Source organism: Podarcis melisellensis (assembly GCF_964234715.1).
Source record: "Podarcis melisellensis genome assembly, chromosome: 6".
Lineage (NCBI taxonomy): Eukaryota > Metazoa > Chordata > Lepidosauria > Squamata > Lacertidae > Podarcis > Podarcis melisellensis.
The window spans coordinates 95,377,689-95,390,771 of NC_138538.1; the positions used below are offsets into that span (position 1 = coordinate 95,377,689).

The 13,083-nt window shown below is 41.6% G+C and overlaps 1 protein-coding gene across 3 annotated transcripts in view; it reads left to right on the forward strand.

The window, feature by feature from the left end:
* COP1 (COP1 E3 ubiquitin ligase) overlaps positions 1–13,083 on the forward strand; it is a 112,318-nt gene that overhangs the window by 1,686 nt on the left and 97,549 nt on the right. For 2 of the 3 annotated variants that reach the window (XM_081915087.1, XM_081915086.1), the window contains exons 2-6: positions 3,543–3,602; positions 5,078–5,175; positions 8,498–8,574; positions 9,442–9,561; positions 12,999–13,067. In XM_081915087.1, coding sequence (XP_081771213.1) covers positions 3,543–3,602; positions 5,078–5,175; positions 8,498–8,574; positions 9,442–9,561; positions 12,999–13,067 — 424 coding nt within the window. The remainder of the gene's footprint in view (positions 1–3,542; positions 3,603–5,077; positions 5,176–8,497; positions 8,575–9,441; positions 9,562–12,998; positions 13,068–13,083) is intronic. The other variant, XM_081915088.1, reaches the window with a different exon arrangement.

The window sequence follows — 13,083 nt, forward strand, 5'->3', positions numbered from 1 at the left end:
GGTTAACTAATTTCAGATGATACAGGTGGCATTTTTTGGCAAATTTCCCCAGCTGAGGAATTAACAGGTAGATAAAAGGCTTTGAAGTGTAAAAAGAAGATGGATTTGACAATATACTGTATTCTTGAATAAATCGAGCCACACTACAATTCCTCCACTGAAACATGGTAATTTTGAAAAAATGTTGGAAAGACTTTAGGATGTATAACAGTTTATGGTGACTCTATTTCTTGTTATACAGAAAAATTCCTTAGTAACAAACACTGTTTTGTAAATCTTTGAATAAAAATATTTATAAAAAATAAATACCAGTTACAACCCTGCCAGCTTCTATTCTCTATCCCAGTGTTTCCCAACCTTTTTTGGGCAAAGGCACACTTGTTTCATGAAAAAAATCTCGAGGCACACCACCATTAGAAAATGTTTAAAAAATTAACTCTGTGCCTATATTGACTATATATAAAGTAACTCTCTTTAATAGGAATCAAATAAACACAAAGAAAGTATTTTATAATTACTTTATTATGAAATAGTAAGTAAACAGAAATATGAAAAATTATAAAATACTTTATTCAGTGCGCCTTTTGTCCCTCTCCTCGAAATGCTCCAACTCAATGTTCCTCCTCGGGCTGGCCATTGGAGAGCCGTGTCGCCCACACCACAGCCCAATACAATATGAACCCTCCCCTCGCAAGCGGCAACCCCTCCACACTCCCCACCTTAAGCCTCCACACGCGCCCTGCCCAAAGAGATGCCCGCCCGCGCGCGAGGGGATCATTTACCTCAGCATCCCGCCAAAAAAAAAAGGGGGGCGGGAGACTGCGGTCCCTCAGAGGCTGGGCGTTAGGAAGAAGCAGCCGCCTTCATCCAAGCAGGAGCAGCAGCAGCTGTAGCTGTAGTAGCGCCAAGCTGTGCCGGGGACTCCGTGCCCATGAGGGGAGGGAGGGGAGAGAGAGGAGAGGGAGCAGGTCGCCCTTTTAAGTCACGTGCGCGCAGGCACCACCACGCATCCCTCGCGCCCTCTCGCCCTCTCGCAGAGCCCCTGCTCAGCACCTCCCGCCTCGGGGACGCCCGTCATGAGCCGCTGAGAGGCCGCCAAGCCTCCAGGCTGCTCCCATTCAGCCTTAGGCGCGCGCCCGCCTCGGGAAAAGCGGTGCTGGGAGGCGGAGAGAGAGAGAGAGAGAGAGAGAGAGAGAGAGAGAGAGAGAGAGGACGCCGCTGGCCGCGTCCCACCCTCAGTCAGTCGGCTCGGAGCTACTGAGGAGAGGTAGGTGGGGACGACGGCGTGTCTGTTCCGCTCGGGGCCAGCGCGCCCCCGCCCCCCTCTCCAGAATCCCCAACTAAATACGATGCGCTAAGGGAGGGGGGAGAACCCACCCACAAAGAGGACGCCTTTCTGCAGGGCGCCTAAGGCCTCTCGCCGCCCGACTCGCCCGCCTCCCTCCCACGGCACACCAGGCAACGTCTCGCGGCACACTAGTGTGCCGCGGAACACCGGTTGGGAAACACTGCTCTATCCACCCAGCTTTTGGAGAAGTAGATCATAGGCTTCCGTTTTCATGCATAAGGATAAAACCAATAAGAGAAGATCTGTCAGAATCTCTTTAGCTAAAAAATTACTTAGCTAAAACTGAAGCCTTATTAACACATTCAGAAAACATTGTGTAGTCAGTGAAATACACCTAGGTAATGTTGACTGTATGGTTATATTTTATATGGCACTGGCAGGACTGTAGCCTCGGGCAGTAGGTGACTTCTGTCTGTCCTGGCAAGAAGATGCAGTGTGGAATTCAGTAAGTTTCTTTAGGATACAGGGCAGGGTGAAGCAAAAGATTGCTTGGATCACCATGCTTACTTTCTCTTAAGACAGTATGAAAACTTAAGTGACTGCTACCTTTGTTTTAAAAATACTTGATTATCTTGGGGGTGGGCAGTTTTTTGCTGTTCCTTTTATAGAGGAAAATAGTCTATACAGTTTTAGTTCAAATACTATTTGTTGTTGTTTGTTGTTGTTGAATCTGGCTTTTAACCAAAAATGATCTGGAGTCTTGAGTTTCATTCTAGAGTTCTTAGGACAAATACTGTGAACATTTTGTTTCTACTTTGAGGATTGATACACTAAACGAGATTGATGCACCCTTTTGACCTTTCCTAACTTGTGAGTCTTGAGGCTTAGTTGTGGGCTCTCCTTCTCAACACTGTTAAAGAAGACGTTAAATATTCTAGAAGGATCTCACTCATGTATGTAGATAAGGCAATTTGATAAACATTTTATACTTGGGATTTCATACAGCTTTTGACAAAATCCCTCATCAAAAGTTGCTAAGCCAACTTTGGCCTGTAAGAAGGCAGGTGGCAACAGTGGAAGAGATTTGAGTGTTGGAGCAGCTGGCACCTCTTGCAGACTACTAGAAGGCAGGAGGCAGGCAAAGATGGTAAAGCTGTGATATGACTTACTGGAGCCATCACAGAGAGAGTGGCAGTCATATTCCAGTTCTAGAGTGCCACTTTGGAGGTTGAAAAGATTGTTGTGGAGGCAAAGTGAATTTGAGAAGAAAATGCCTGGGAAGTAGTGAAGATATTTTGCTAACTCCGCCACTTAATCTTTTTGAAGTTCAATTCCCAATGAAAGGTGCCTTTTGACTTATGCAATTTCAAATATCATTCCAGATATATTATTCCAGATGTAGCTTACATCTCAACATATTTAAGCAGAGTACTCTAGGTGGAACTATTGCATTTACTGCTTTTATGCCATTTTTTGGGAAGGTTTTTAAAGTTGTTACACATGAGATTATTTGAATCAGCTGGTTGGTTTCAGCACAGTTCAATGGTTTCCAAATAAATTGATATAGGCTTTAACAATGGGCTGGTTTGCACACCACATTAAACCATAGTTCAAAATAAATTGTGGTGCTTTAGTCCTCCCCTGCTTCTCCCTTGCTGCTGCTTATGTGTCTGGAAGGAAGAAGAAGAAGAGGAGTTTGGATTTGATATCCCGCCTTTCACTCCCCTTCAGGAGTCTCAAAGCGGCTAACATTCTCCTTTCCCTTCCTCCCCCACAACAAACACTCTGTGAAGTGAGTGGGGCTGAGAGACTTCAGAGAAGTGTGACTGGCCCAAGGTCACCCAGAAGCTGTATGTGGAGGAGCGGGGAATCGAACCCGGTTCACCAGATTACGAGACTACCGCTCTTAACCACTACACCACACTGGCTCTCAAGCTCAAGCCATAGTGAGAAATGAACCCAGATTCTGATGCAATAGAAAGCCAGACTTTGACTAGTTTCCTTCTTTATGTGGCAGGAGCTAGGTAGGAGCAGCAAAGCGCCTGCGATTTCACCAGTGTGCACTAGTGTGCTGCTTGTTCCCATTAAACCATCATTAATTACGCTTAACCAGGCCAGTGTCTGTATTTGTTTGATGTTCCTTAGGTGCTGTTCCTTCTCTCCCTCTTCTCTTCCCCCTCTCCAGTAAATGGAAAGGTTGCCTGTTTAACTTATGTGATGCATTACTTACACACCTTTCCTCTCTTTGTTCCAGCCCCATCTGCTTTGATATGATTGAAGAAGCTTACATGACAAAATGTGGGCACAGCTTTTGGTAAGATTTGTTGACCAAACTGCATAGCATGATAAATTTATTTATAAAATTAATTGTTGTGGGCGGGGGTTGGATTATTGGATGCACCCTGTGCCTAGGGTGGATTTTGAGCAATTGGCACAGAATGACATTGTCTAAACATTTTCATGGATACTTCCTAGAGATAGATCCTGAAGACTGTACTGGAACCTGCTTTTAGAGTATTTTCCTAGTTAATTTCGTACACAAAACTTATTAATCTGCATTGGGAAATGTCATCTATTGCCTAATACCTGAAGTGGTGTTTTTTACCATAAGAACACTGATCTGTGTAGCAGCTTCCCAGTCCACGTAACCATGATGGGGAGAGACTTGGGCTGCTCTTAATATTAGCCTTAAACGAAGGGCTTGCATGTATAACCTTCTCTGCATAGGACATTTTAAAGCATAAGTCAGTTGGGATGTTGCATAATGCAGGGGAAAATGGTGAAACTCACAGAAGTGGTCCCATGTCTGAGTCCAAGATAATCACCATGCAAATGCTTATAGTCGTTATCCAAAATATAAAATGGATATCACTTGGTAGTTCCTAAATGTGTATTGACCACATAATAAATAAACTTTGAATCAATAAACAAATTGGGGATTCATAATCAATAACAAATTGAGGATTGAAGCAAATTATAAAATAACAAAATTCTTCTAAAAATCTGGTTAAAGAGATTGCATTAATTATATCTGTCATCCAAATATAGGCTTGCAAGAATGTTTTTTAACTACTTTTACTCATCTTCCTTTCATGATCTCTGAGCACTTGATCAAAATACTTGCACATGGTTGCTGTTGGATGAATGGGGCACATTATGGATAGTGTTGAGGTACCACCTGCCTTGCTGACTTGCAGTCTTTCTACCTGATCTGAGGTGTTCTCAGATGTGATTTTGACATGCCCCAGGCTATTAATGGTAACTGCTGACTGGGCCAAGGTGGTAATTAAATGCCTTTCTGAGAGTGGGAGTGGTCCTAGGCCTTCTGAGAGATAAATCATTAAGAATATTCTGCTCCAGTATAGGATATTCTAACAAGTATAGGCCAGTTGCAGGTGATGCCTTTCTAGACAAGCGTCTTGAGTGAGTAGTCGCTTACCTACTCCAGGCTCTCTTGGGTACAACTGATATTCTAGATCCATTTTAATCAGGGTTCGGGTCCAGTTTTGGTTACTCTGTAATGACCTATTTTGTGAAGAAGGTATTGATTCTCCTTGATCTCTTGGTGGCTTTCAGTACTATCCAAAAAGTTTTATCTACTTGAAGATCTTGATTGGTCTTTTACCTGAAGCCATCTAGGCCATAGGCCTACTTCTGCAATATTTATGGTATACTATGCAAGTAGAAAGCAAGGGATAAAAGAATGTGGCACAACATACTCAGTTGTACGCATGCTCTTGCTTGCTGTATTTTCTTTCTCATGGTTCTGGTTTGTTTTCCCTTCAACAGCTATAAATGTATTCATCAAAGCCTGGAAGACAACAACAGATGTCCCAAATGTAATTATGTTGTAGATAACATTGACCATCTTTACCCCAACTTTTTAGGTAAGTTTTAGGATTTGTTGGTGTTGCAGCATTGAATAATTATATCCCAACTTGGGTTTTAATGAGCAGATCTTGTATCATCTGTTTTCTCCTTATTTTTCTAAACATCATTTTGCTAACTTTACAGAATTTGGGTGGCATTCAGCCAGATTTTACTCAGAGTAGACTCACTGAAATTAATGGACATGACTAAGTTAGATCCATTAATATCAGTTGGGTCTCTGAGTTAAGCTTAGTTGATACCATCCAATGTTTCATAGAATGCAGTCTGTAAGCAGGTTGTGCTTTAATACATTTTCTAGTCAAGCAGCATGTTGACTGACATGCTGAATAAGTGCTTAGAGCACACTTTGTTTACTGGATTTGGCTTAATTCTTATGGGCATGATGGATAGAGAATGGAATGTTGCTGTAATAAAGAACCTGGATATAGTGTTGTGCAAAATAGATAAATTACCCTTGTGTCAAGGATGGCATATTTGCAAAGTATGTTTTTAAAAATGTTTTTGACATTGAATTTTAAGTTGTTGTAACCCTCCCTACTTATCATCTAGCTAGGTTTGCTTAGTAAGCTAGGTTTTATACTGGATTTTGCCATAGATGAGGGAAACATTTGGAATATAGCAAGTATGCGTAATTTTTGCTACTGCGAAGCAACAGACTTTAGATCTCTGGTTGGGATGTGTGTGTGTGAGTTAGAGATGCAAACTGGAAAGCATTTTAAGATCTTTTGGAACTGCTGCGCTGCTGTTATTTCTTCTGTTCTGCTTCTTACTTCCACGACACCATCTGTCATGATGGAATATCTCATTGTCCTTCTATCAACCTGCTTTGTTCCTTCTTTAGATCACTTCTTTACTAGGCTATTGTAACTTGTGCTGCCCCTGAGCCCTTGTGTGTGTCACATTTATCAAACTGTCCTTACCATGGACTCCTGTCTTGTTAATCTAATACAGAGTAGGAGCATTCTGTGCAGGTATACTTTACAATAATTTAATACAAGATCCGTGTAGCGGAGTATGAACCTTGGGTGCATATTTGCTGTGCCAATATAGCAAAGCACACAAGCTAGCACCAAGCAGAATCAAGGATGTAAGTGGCTTCCACAAGCACTTTCTCCTCCAGGAAAATATGCCTGCCTGTTTCATTGACTTTCCACCACCCCAAAATTTGTCTTTAGCTGCCAGCTCTGCTGCCTAATACCTGACAGTGATGCTCAAGTGTGAGTTCCAGTACTTTTATGTCCCCACTAGATAGTGCTCAGGTGCCGCTTTAGGTTTCATATAGGTAACCATTTCTCCAGTATCAGTAATGTCAGATGATCTAAATTGTTGTGTGAAAATATCACTACTAATAAGGGGTTAATTGGAAACAAATGGTGCTTTGGCAGTGAACTGGCATGGAAAAAGATAGGGGGTTTGGGATTTCCTTGAAGATGATTCTAACCTCTTCCCCACTTCTTTGTCCCAAAAAGTATTCCCCTAGAAATTTAACAGTGCACTGTATACCCCATTGTATGATGTCTAGATCAGTGAGAGAATTAGCCTTATGTAAGTGAGCTACATTGTGCAGTGAAATGTGTACATTTGATTACAGCAGGCATAGGCAAACTCCAGCCCTCCAGATGTTTGGGACTACAGTTCCCATTACCCCTGACCACTGGTCCTGTTAGCTATGTATGATGGGAATTGTAGTCCCAAACATCTGGAGGGCTGGAGTTTGCCTATGCCTGGATTACAGGCATACCTTCCCGACTTATGCACATCCCACTCGCACATGAACTTGTTTAAAATAGATAGATAGATAGATAGATGATAGATAGGCAGGCTTTCCCTTGCTTGGGGCTGCTGCCTGAGCTAGGGGAGGTGGCCTTTGATCAGGCAGCACTGGGCAGGAGGCTCCCATCCTGGCAGCAGTTCTGCTAGTGCCCTTCTTGGTTCTCGCCCCCCCCCCCGTGGCCACACAGAAAGGTAGGCTCAGGTGAAGCTGGGTAGTAGCCCCAAGTGATTTCCAGGGTAAGCTCTGTTTCTCTCTCCCCCACTCTCTATTTAAATGGAGTGCTCCCCACTTTATGCATTTTCACTTCTGCACATAAGTAGGGGGGTGCCTGTACTCCAGTGTATAAAATGTGCTTTCCTCTCCCCCCCCCCCCCCGCTTGCCAAATGCTTGGTACTTAAATACTGTGTTCTTCTACTTTGCTCATTCTGTTATAAACAAAAATATATACCCTCCCAAGAGGTCTGGATTATTGTGTTTTTCTCTCACTACATTTCTAGATATTTTGCTCTAGGAAATCTAAGGTACTGATCTGTTTGAGAAAGTGGGAATATCTAAATGTGAATGTGCTTGACCCTGTGCTGTAGGCAAGACTCATTTATTTCATAGCAAGGAAGGTCCCTTGCTATGAAAAAATTAAGTGTTGTTGTTGGTTTTTATTACTTTGAATGTGTAAACAAACTACACGTGGAGTGAAATTCTGGAGAGAACATAGGTTAAAGTGTTTGTTTTAATTATTCAGATCTTATTTGAATATTTAAAACCTATTTATTTAAATATTTAAAGCCTACATCAGATGATCTCAGGGTAGAGTACGCATATATCTAAAAGTAATTCTAATTAAGAATAAGCAGCAAATAATTATAAAACACACTGCTATAGTATTAATCTGTAAGATCAACAGTTCCCCAAAGTCTGAGAAAATAACTAGGTCTCAATGCTGGAACACAAACAAAGTTGGCATCAGGTGGATCTCAGATGGGAAGATATTCCACAGGAGGGTGTGTAAATCCCAAAGGTGGGATAGTTGAGAAGGGCCTCCCCAAAAGATCACAATGCTCAAGCACAATGCAGGGAGAGACACTACTTCAGCCCAGTTGTCCAGGGCTTTGTAAGTCTCAACCAATATCTTTAAATTTGGACCGGAAATGCATTGGCAGCCAGTGCAATTTCTTAAAAACTGATTTTATGTGGTTGCCTTTAACTGTTCCCTTTATGGCCTAGCTGTCCAACATTACTTCATTTTCAGCTGTTCAATATTTTATTTCATAATGTGTGGCTTTATCAGCAATTTACTTACACATACTTAAACCATGTGTTTTGCAATGTTACTGTGTAAACAAAAGAGACAATCTATAGAAAAAGTTGTGAAATTATTTTAATTCAGTCACATTAAATGAGTAAAACTGAGAGGTTGGAAAGATTCCTTTGTTTGATTTGCCGAGTAAGACTAATTTCCTAGTAAACATGCTTCAAGACAGAACACACAACACACACAACCACATATGTAAAAAATCACTGTTTATTTTTTCCCCCTTTTGTTTAGTGAATGAACTTATCCTTAAACAAAAGCAAAGATTTGAGGAAAAGAGATTCAAACTGGACCATTCAGTGAGTAGCACCGTATGTCCAAATTTCTTACTCTCATTTTTCTTCTGGGTAATAATTTTAGTTACGGGAACTGTTTGTTCAGATTTGTTGCTTAAAACTACAGGTCATCATGGCAGGAAACATGAGAGATGGATGTGGAGATGAAAAATGGAACAAAAATATTCTTTAAAATTAAATTTTATTATTACTTTAGATTTTGTGATAGGTCTTTTATATTCTAGGAATCAGTTATGCAGTTCCAATATACATGTTCAGCTTTTTCTGTTGCAAACGGAGGCTTGGATTTGAGTGGAGATTGGAATGTGTGTAAATAGTCATAGGTGTTCAGAGAAAACAAATTGATGTAGCGTACCAGGTGTAATAAGCTCATATAACTACAATCCTGGACTGATATAGAGTTGGAAGGGACCCTGAGGATCTAGGAATATGCAGCCACCCTGTACAGTTTTGAGTAGAAATGGTAAAAAGTTCCTTCTTCATGCTTATAGTAAAATGATTCACAGTTTTTTCAATTAAACTTTACCCTGGAAAATAGGGCTCTATATTTCTTTTAAGAATTATTATCAAGACATCGACTTGCCCAAAGCTAGTGTACTTAAATGTTTCCCCTGAAATCTGTACCTAAGTTTCCACTTCACAGCTCCAAGGTTTGGTTCCAAATAACTATAGGCAGTGTTTTGCTCTTTCAGAGGGGCATTCTCTTGTCTCTCCTGAGGGTTAGATGGAAGCTGTGGAATAGTGTACAGTGGGTGGACGGCACTTAAGATGTGTGAATCTCTTTTTTGTGAGAAATGCATGTCTGTAATCTATAAATGGCTGCAACATTTATTTGCCTGTTTCCACCAACTCATACCTGTCTGTTTGTTTGCTTGCTTTTAGAATGGCCACAGGTGGCAGATATTTCAAGATTTGCTGGGAACAGATCAAGATAACCTTGATTTGGCCAATGTTAACTTAATGTTAGAACTCCTGGTCCAGAAGAAAAAACAGCTGGAAGCAGTAAGCTTTTCCCCTTCTCTCTGTTAATAAATACATTAAGAAGCATTACTTTTTGTTTGGTGAAATTCTAATACAGTCATTCCTTGGTTCTCGGATGGCTTAGTTGACAAACAAATTGGCTCCCAAACACTGAAAACCCGGAAGTAAGTGTTCTGGGTGGGGAACACTTAATGGGAAACCCAGCCAGATGGATGGGATATAAATAATAAAATTCCGGTTTTCGAATGCTTTTTGGAAGCTGAATGTCTGACACAGCTTCCGCTTGAGTGCAGAAAGATCCTGCAGCCAATTGGAAGCTGCGCCTTGGTTTTCAAACAGTTTCAGGAGTCTAACGGACTTCTGGAATGGATGACGTTCGAGAACCAAGGTTCCACTGTACAGTACAAAGGTGACTTCCTGATTAGCATTGTTGCTTAGCATTGTTGCTTAGCCATTTTAATACAAGTAGGAAAGCTTGTAAATGCCACTTACCTGGTAACTTGTGGTGAGTTATAATAGAATTGTAGAGTTGGAAGGTACCCTCAGGGTCATCTAGTCCAACTCCCTGCAATGCAGGAATCTCAACTAAAGCATCCATGACAGATGGCCATCCAACCTCTGCTTAAAAACCTCCAAGGAAGGGGAGTCCATCACCTTCTTAGGGAGGTCATTCCACTGTGAAACAGAAAGTTCTTCTTGATGTGATGGAGGGACTCAGGAGTGAGGCTGCTTCTCTTGCAATAAGAGCTGGCTGAAGCTACCAAGGCACTCTGGCCCTCATACCACAGAGGGACTGCACAGGCAGGCGGCTTCTTTAAACTGCTTCACTGAGGGTCTGTGGCTGCCTGTGCCTCAGTGAGCTGTTTAACAAAGCCCCCACTCCAGCTTGCATGAGCTGGATGCTGTGGGCTTGATCAACTGAGAAGCAGACTTACTTAACCCTCCGCTTCTCAGCTGATCAAGTCCCCCTTTGGCGCGTACATGGGGTGAGCAGACTGACTCTTTCTCTCTCCCCCACTCAATGGACCGGCCTCAGTTGCCTTAGCATGGGCAGATGGGCAGCAGTTTTGAAAGAGACAGAAGCTGCACACAGTGATGTTAATTGTTTCCATGGCCGGCAACGGCCATCTTTTTCCTCGCCTTCTTTCCGACATTGTGATGCCCCACCATATTGTGATGTTTCACAATGTTGTAAAGCAGATACCACCCAGTCCAACATGGTGTAACAAATCAAGCTTGCACTACTTGTAACCCACCATGTAAAGCACTGCCCTCAAGAGAGCCATTGGCCAGCTACAAGAAATATGATAAACGTGTTGTTTGCTTGGGTTTGCTAATAACTGGTGGACCAGGATGCAAAGTTGCTGGGCTACATTCAGATTTCTGGGTTTGGTCCTGGATTAAATGAAGCTGATGATTCTGAGGGGGAAAAAGGTCAACAAAGCCTCTATTCTTGCTTTTTTCACCTTTTCACAGCCATTTGCACTTTTATCTTCTACTACATTAACATCATCAGTCCCTAAGACAGTTGGCTGGCACACTGTATACCTCCTTCCTGCAACTCCTGCAGCCAAACATATTGCTCTGCTTTCCTTTGGACCACGTCAACCAGGACGAGAGGGGGGTCTTGTCGTTTGGGCAGTATAGGACCTCCATACACACTGCCCTGGCTTGCCCCCCAGGGAGGATTCTTTGGTGCTTTTAATGTAGCTGTTTGACTTCACCCCTGGAGGTGCACTCCATTGTCTCTCAAGACCAGGCATAGGCAAACTTGGCCCTCCAGATATTTTGGGACTACAACTCCCATCATCCCTAAGTAACAGGACCAGTGGTCAGGGATGATGGGAATTGTAGTCCCAAAAATATCTGGAGGGCCGAGTTTGCCTATGCCTGCTCAAGACAGACAGATACCAACAACTAACATCAAAATCATTTTTTCTTTTTTGAAAGGACACTACTTTCGCTCCCTGCTCCTCCTGTTCCACTGCTGTGTGGAGTGGGTACATATCAGATTTAATGACCTTGGTGTGCACTAATATGCATAAATTCTTGGCTTTAAAAGCTAGTGAACTTTTTAAAGGCCTATTTTTGTATGTTTATACGGCTTTAGATATTTTTAAGGCCTGTTGTGCACAGATTTATTGTATTTATTACACTTATATTCCACCTTCAGGAGAGTTACCAGGAAGTCTCCTATCCAAGCATTTAGCAAACTCAAAGCTGCTTATATTCAGCACTGGTTGCTACATGATGTGCCTTCTAACCGCAACTATGGCCTGTAGCGCAGATATGCATAAATGTATGAACTAACAATATTGGAGATTGCTTAGGAAACATTTTTATCCCATTTGAGTGGACAATGAAAAGGGGAGTACTTTTACTTTTAAATATGTAGGCTCGGTTAATATTTGCCCAACCAATAGTGAATGGAGATCTAATTAATTGGGTTGGGGAAGTGTGATGCGGTATTTTTCAGCTGCACAACCTTTTCCCTTAACTTAGTCTTCAGACAAAAACGCAATAAAGTGGAACAAATAGCTGTATGCCTACATTTAGACTCTCAGTTCCTCAGAGAAATTATCCTGGTATATATACAGTATGTATATAGCCTCCAGTAACAGTTTACTCTGCTTATTTTCCAGAATCTTTTGTGTTAATTGTATCATTGTCTCTTAGCAGCATAAATATAATTTTTAGAAGGGGAGGATAGCATTGATAATAAAGGATATTGGGCTGGTGCAGATAAAATGCTTGTACTAGGTAAATAGCCAGTTTTAGGAATATAAGACCCTAAGCCAAAACTGATCTACCTTGTGGAGCAAATTCTCTCCAACCAAGATTTTCTTTATTGCAGAATCTAAAAATCTAATTTGGAGTGGGTTTCAGATTGTGAGTGAAGTGAAAATGGCCTGTATTTGTATTCCCAAAGCTGGTTCTATAATACATGACCTGGAAAGCTTGTCTGCAAACAAATGCTGGCTCCCTTGGCCTGAAGCGAGATGAGCGTCATACCCCATAATCAAGTTTGACTGGACTTAACCACCCAGGGGTCCTTTACTTTTTACCTATAAAACCAATAATGTTTGAAACCCAAACATCACATGGATGTGTAATGACAGTCGTTCCCTTTTCTGCCAGCGAACAAATGTACAAAAAGGTCTGGGTGAATAAATGGGTTTTTAACTAGTGCTGTAAATCCACCAGAGTCCGCATCAGTGAAATCTGAAAGGTGAGGGCATTCCATAGTTATCAAGGTGCCACACATGCAGATTGCCATGTAATGTACAAAATATAATTGTACAGGTTTTTGTACATATTTCCATTTGTAGTCACGTATCACCTCAGCATCTTGTATATGCATATTGTTAGAGAAAACATTTGCACGTATCTTAGAAATTATTTTATTTTATTTTATTTGGCACTTAGTCCCGTTTTTATGTCTAAACCTTCTGTTACAGGAATCCCATGCTGCCCAGCTACAGATTTTGATGGAATTCCTGAAGGTTGCCAGGAGAAATAAAAGAGAGGTAACGTAACCTACTT